The sequence below is a fragment of the Thamnophis elegans genome, chromosome 16, assembly GCF_009769535.1.
Source record: "Thamnophis elegans isolate rThaEle1 chromosome 16, rThaEle1.pri, whole genome shotgun sequence".
Lineage (NCBI taxonomy): Eukaryota > Metazoa > Chordata > Lepidosauria > Squamata > Colubridae > Thamnophis > Thamnophis elegans.
Window position 1 is genome coordinate 29,722,552 of NC_045556.1, and position 6,727 is coordinate 29,729,278.

Consider the following 6,727-nt stretch of genomic DNA (forward strand, 5'->3'; position numbering starts at 1 on the left):
TCTTTCCAATACTTCATTTACCTTCCTTTATTTATTTATTTTCAATGTGGCAGGTGCCGTTACAAAGCACGATGGGAGGGGATTTTTTGGTTGCCAAACGAGGCACTTTCCAAGCGAGCTTCGCCCCGTTTTATGACCGTTGTGAAATGAACCGCTGCCGTTAAGTGAGTCACGCGGTGGGTTAAGTGAATCCAGATCCCCCCGTTGACTTTGCTCAGCGCAAGAAGGGATCGCACAAATCCCAGGTCACTGCAACCATCATAAATAGGAGTCGGGGTGGGGGGTCTGAATTTTGATCGTGTGACTGTGGAGACACTGTGACGGTCGTAAATGTGAAAAACAATCATAAGTCACGTTTTTCTAGTGCCGTTGTAATTATCCAGTCTGCAAGCCATCTTTTCTTTTGGACTTCCGGCCTGCCACACTTTCTACTATTCATTTTCTATGGTGGGAAAATGGGAGGGGGGATTGTATGGAATTAGATATGTAGCCATAACAACATTCTTTCTAGAAAGCCAAGGTCATCCTTTGTCTCTGCACCTGGCCAGAACTGGATGGGCAGAACTGCCAGCATGGCAGTAGGGGACTGGAACATGTGATGAACTTGTGGGTGTGGGGGCAGGATCTTGAACTTTCAACTGAGGGTGGGGGGAACCTAGCAGCTTTCAGATTCTCACAATAAATTGGATTTTTGAGGAATCCTTTGCCTCTTGATTTGCTTTTGGATGCTATTTGGAACCCTGACAGTAACTTCAAATGGTCACTAAATGAACTGTTAAGCACTGCCTGTACAGGAAAACTGCCATTTTTTAAATCTTGTCAGCAGACTGAACTGGTCACAAGACTGAGTTGTATGCAGGACGGATTTGATTTAAATCAAGTCGATTTAAATCACTAGTAAAAAGGCTTGATTTAAATCAAGTTGATTTTAAAGAGCAGCTATCATCTCTGTCCCAGTGGCTCTTCCTCGGTTGACTCACCGATTGCAGTTACACCTCATGATATGTAACTAAGCTCTATTTCATGCCGAATAAACTCAATTACGAATGGATCTTAAGTAGAAAACTATCTTTAGATAGATTCTTTTTAACTCCAAAAGCATTTTATTAAAATAAATTGGATAAAAATTAAAATAAATCCGATTTAAATGAAAACAATTTGATTTAAATTTTAAAAATCCAATTTTTTGGATTTTTTTTTTTAATCACTGATTTTTATCCACCCCGGTTGTATCCAGAGAGGATGTGTTAGGATGGGGGAAGAGACCATTAGGAATAGCAATAGCACTTAGATATGTTCTTCGTTGCGAAGTCATGTCCCAACTCTTCGCAAGCCCATGGACAACGTTCCTCCAAGCCTTCCTGTCGTCTACCATCCCCTTGGAGTCCATTGAAGCTAACACCAACTGCTTCGGTGACTCCATCCAGCCACCTCCTTCTCGGTCTTCTGCTTCTTCTTCCTCCTCCTCCCCCCCTTCTCTTTTCTGCTCTTCTCCACTATGCCCTCCCCCTCTCTCTTTCCATCCCTTGATTGTTGTTGTTAGTTGCGAAGTCGTGTCCAACCCATCGCGACCCCATGGACAACATTCCTCCAGGCCTTCCTGTCCTCTCCCATCTTCTGGAGTCCATTTAAGCTCACACAGGCTGCTTTGGTGACTCCATCCAGCCCCCTCATTCTCTGTCTTCTTCTCCTCCTCCTCCTCCTCCTTTCTCCTCTTGTCCACTATTCCTTCTCCCTCTCTTTCTCTCTTCACATTCCTTGATTGTTGTTGTTAGTTGTGAAGTTATGTCCGACCCATCACGACCCCATAGACAATGTTCCTCCCAGCCTTCCTGTCCTCTACCATCCTCTAGTGTTCATTTAAGCTCATGCCGACTGCTTCGGTGACTCCATCCAGCCACCTCCTTCTCTGTCTTCTTCTGCTTCTTCTTCCTCCTCCTCCCACCCTTCTCTTTTCTGCTCTTCTCCACTATGCCTTCTCCCTCTCTCTCTCTTTACATCCCTGGATTGTTGTAAATTGTGAAGTCGTGTCCGACCCATCACGACCCCATAGACAATGTTCCTCCAGGCCTTCCTGTCCTCTCCCATCCCCCGGAATCCATTTAAGCTCACACCGACTGCTTCGGTGACTCCAGCCACCTCATTCTCTGTCGTCCCCTTTTCCTTTTGCCCTCCATCGTTCCCAACATTAGGCTCTTCTCCAGAGAGTCCTTCCTAGAGGACTGCCTGAGGAGGAAAACTGCAGGAAAGAAACCGCATTGACCATCACTGAATGAACCGTTGTAAACCGAGGACTACCTGAGGAAAACTTTGCCCCCCCCCCCCCCTCATCATCAACCTGCATAATCCGATGCCAGAAGCTAGCAGGGCGACATTTATGCCTCGGCAATTCCTCCCTGAGCGGGCTTGCAACCGGATACCTCCAAAAGACCCATCCCTCGATCGCGGGGAACCGACCCAGATCCCGGGATCCATTCCTCCTCCTCCTCACCCCCCCCCCCTTCTTCTCACGGTACGAAACCCTCCCAGCGAGGCTGAAAACTTTGCCTCTCCGGGCGCATGCGCCCCAACCGCCTCTCCCTTCCCATTGGCTGAGCGCCGCCACCCCCTCCCCCAGTGGTGGTGGTGGGGAAACGGCGGCCAATCAGGAGCCCTGTTGCACCCCAACCGCCTCTCCCTTCCCATTGGCTGAGCCCCTCCTCATCCCGCACGGAGAGGGGTGAGAAACGTCGGCCACTCAGGAGCCGGCGCAGCACGTGCTGGCTGCTGAAGGGTTCTTTTTCCGGGTCGCGGGCGGGGGCGGGCTTTGCTACTCCCGGAAGTCGCCCCCTGCCAGCCAAGGAGCCCCTCTGCAGTCGAGGCCGGGAAGGAGCCTGGCTGGGGCCCCTCTCCTCCTCCTCCTTCTCCTCCACGTCGCCAGCCGCCCGGTGAGCGGAGGAGGGAAAGCGGGGAGGGCAGGGTGGTCGTCTTCCCCCTCCAGGGAGGGGGCGTCTCCAAACGCCCCCCCCAAGTAAGCTGATAAGGGAATTAGTATATAGAGGGTCCTATTCCATGCCTCTCAGTAATATTATTAAGGTTGCTAGGGTTATTGGCATTGATAATACAATATATAGTAATATATTACAAAACTCAATGGCTGGGTGGACTGGACGTTATATGAACCCCTAGAAGTCCATGTATTGCCCATAGGCTAAATAATGATGATGAGGATGATGAAACCAGCCGCAGAACTTAAGAAGGTACTTGGTTGAACCTGTATTTGTGACACATCTTTAAATATTCAGTTGACCGAGTTCCATATTTAATGAATAAAAGAGATCATAATAAGAAGTAGTAATAGTAATAGAAGTAGTAGTAGTAGTAAGTCCACCAGCGGAACTTAAGAAAGTACTTGGTTGATACCTAGGAGGCTGGCAGCAACCCGTATCAACCATTAGCACCAGTCAATGATATTTGTGATGCATTTTTAAATGTTCAGTTGACTGAGTTTCATGTTTAATGAATAAAGTATATAATAATAATAATAATAACAACAACAACAATAACAATAATAATGTAATTATTATGTATTCCAGTATTATGTATTATGTAATGTAATGTATTATGTAATTATGTATTATGTAATATAATGTAATGAATTCCAGGGGTAATTGGCACACTGGGTGCTATTCCAAAAGCACTGGAATTACATTTAAAACAGTTAAAAATTGAGAAAATCACCATTAGTCAAATGCAAAAAGTCGCACTGCTTGGATCTGCATGCATATTACAAAAATACATTACGACATCCTAGGCGCCTGGATGGGGCCCGACTAGTAATCAATGCCAAATCCGGCAAAACAACTGGCTGCTGTGATACAATTCTGTTGTTGCTAATAATAATAATTATGATTATTATTATTGTGCAAAAATTATAATATTAAAACAGCAACAAACCGGTGGGAACATCAGCCTGAAAAAGTCACCGAAAATCAGATGGTCATGATCTTGGGGGATTTCCGTATATAAACGGACAAAATACTGGCACATAATACACCAGACATCACACTGGTTGAGAAAAATAAGGTCACAATCATAGACATCGCAATACCAGGTGATAGCAGGGTCGCCGAGAAGGAACATGAAAAAATCGCAGAATACCAGGACTTAAAAATCGAAATTCAACGACTATGGCTCAAACCAGCAGTGGTAATTGGCACACTGGGTGCTATTCCAAAAGCACTGGAATTACATTTAAAACAGTTAAAAATTGACAAAATCACCATCAGTCAAATGCAAAAAGCAGCACTGCTTGGATCTGCACGCATATTATGAAAATACATTATGACGTCCTAGGCCCCTGGGTGGGGCCCGACTAGTAACCAATGCCAAATCCGGTGAAACAACTGGCCGCTGTGATACAATTGTATAATAATAATAATTCTTTATTGTAGTGCACATGTGCAATGAGATTTATATATGTCGTTCCCAAACCAGAGCTATTTTATTTATTTATCAACAAGTACAAGAAAATATGTGTCAGTATAGATATAGACATGGACACATGAAAGAAAAGGCACAAATAAATGAATATAAGTAAGCAAAACATAGCCATAAGCACATAAATGAGTGCATATAAATGGGGACAATAGGAGAGGGATGGTAGGCGCGCTGGTGCGCTTATGCCCGTCCCCTTTACAGACCTCTTTAAAAAAAATTGGTGCATGGTTAACAGTTTAAGGTAAATGGTGCAGGGGTTACAGGAACCAATGCCTTGTTTCGCAGTGTTGAGCTTTTTTTTTTCATTCCATTCTCTCCTCTTTCCCCCTCTCCCTTCCCCCAAAAATAGGATCGTCATCATGGCTGCTGATTCGGACGTGCTCCATTTCCAGTTCGCGCAGCAGGGCGATGCCGTGCTGCAGAAGATGAACCTGCTGCGGCAGCAGAACCTCTTCTGCGACGTCTCCATCTACATTGACGACACGGAGTTCCACGGCCACAAGGTCATCTTCGCCGCCTGCTCCACCTTCATGCGGGACCAGTTCCTGCTCACTCAGTCCCAGCACGTCCGGATTACGATTCTGCAGAGCGCCGAAGTTGGCCGGAAGCTGCTGCTCTCTTGCTACACGGGGGCACTGGAAGTGAAGAGGAAAGAGCTTTTGAAATACCTCACGGCGGCCAGCTACCTGCAGATGGTGCACATCGTGGAGAAGTGCACGGAGGCCCTTTCCAGGTACCTCGAAATTGATGCCTCCGTTGAAGGCAACGGCAGGTGTGTGGAGAAATGCCACTCTTCGGACATGGAGCTGGGCAACCGAGAGAGCTGCCCCGAGAAAGACTGCGAAATCATCGAGATCTCTGCGGACAGCCCCGTGAGCGTAGACGAGCACATCAAACAAGAGAAGGGAGATATCCTGCCGGCGTCCGTGCAGGGCTTAATGCCCGAGAGGAAGGAGGTCAAAAGCCCAGAGATCTCCACCGTAGAGATCAGCTACAAGGACGACGAAATCTGCATTTTCCAGATGGATTCCATTGACGGCGTCCCCAGTGTGGAGGACGAGCCCTTCCCACAGCCTTGCACCTCTTCGAAAACCAACTTGTACTTCCCTGAAACTCAGCACTCCTTGATTAACTCAACTGTGGAGAGCAGGCTGAGCGAAGCGGCCCAGTTCCAGAGCTTCGGCGGCGAGAATCCGGAAGGAGCCGCACACGCGGACTTCCCGAACTCCGAGGAGGCTGGCTACACGTGGCGGCACCAGTGTCCCAAGTGCCCCCGCGGCTTCCTCCACCTGGAGAACTACCTCCGGCACTTAAAGATGCACAAACTCTTCCTGTGCTTGCAGTGCGGGAAGACCTTCACCCAAAAGAAGAACCTCAACCGGCACATCCGTGGCCACATGGGGATCCGCCCCTTCCAGTGCATGGTGTGCCTGAAGACCTTCACCGCCAAGAGCACCCTCCAGGACCACCTTAACATCCACAGCGGCGACCGGCCTTACAAGTGCCACTGCTGCGACATGGACTTCAAGCATAAGTCTGCCCTCAAAAAACACCTGACCTCCGTCCACGGGAGAGCCGGTGTCGACAAATCGGGCTTCGACGCCATCACGGAAGTCAGGATAGACTACGAGTAAGAGGCCGTTTGAGCAGGGAGTTTTTACAAAAAGGCCCAAGCTGATGCTGAGCACCAAGACTCCAACCCACAGGCTCCAATCCTGCATGTAAATACCCCCTTATCTATCAACGTTCCCGCGGGCTTCCGGATAGCTGCCCGTCTTAGAGCGCAGGTACTGCAGGCCGCTTCTGCCGACTGCCTGCAATTTGGCAGTTCCAGGCTCAAGGTTGACTCAGCCTCCTGTCCTTCCGAGGTGGGTCAAATGAGGACCCAGATGGTTGGGGGGCAAAAGGCTGATTCTGTAAACCGCTTAGAGAGGCACTGCAAAGCGGTATATAAGTCTAAGGACCATTGCTCTCTATTTACCGTGTTTCCTCCAAAATAAGACAGGGTCTTACTTTCGTTTGACCCCCTAAATAAGCACTTGGCCTTATTTTCAGTGAGGTCTTATTATTTTTGAGGTCCAGGAGGCAGCAAGCGTGGTCACCTCCTGGCTGCTGCGGTGTTGCAATACTTTCAAGGAGGGCTTATTTTTGGGGGGAGGGCTTATTTTAGCGCATGCGCTCAAAAGTCCAATTGAGCTTATTATCCAGGGAGGGCTTATTTTGGGGAAAACGGTATTATCTCTATTTA

At 47.9% G+C, this 6,727-nt stretch overlaps 1 protein-coding gene across 1 annotated transcript; it reads left to right on the forward strand.

The window, feature by feature from the left end:
• The first annotated feature begins 2,804 nt into the window (after nt 1–2,804).
• On the forward strand, nt 2,805–6,350 carry ZBTB6 (zinc finger and BTB domain containing 6). Its single transcript, XM_032232433.1, has 2 exons — nt 2,805–2,927; nt 4,829–6,350. The coding sequence occupies exon 2, from the start codon at nt 4,839–4,841 to the stop codon at nt 6,111–6,113; it is 1,275 nt and encodes a 424-aa protein (XP_032088324.1). The 5' UTR covers nt 2,805–2,927; nt 4,829–4,838; the 3' UTR covers nt 6,114–6,350.
• Nucleotides 6,351–6,727: the final 377 nt, after the last annotated feature.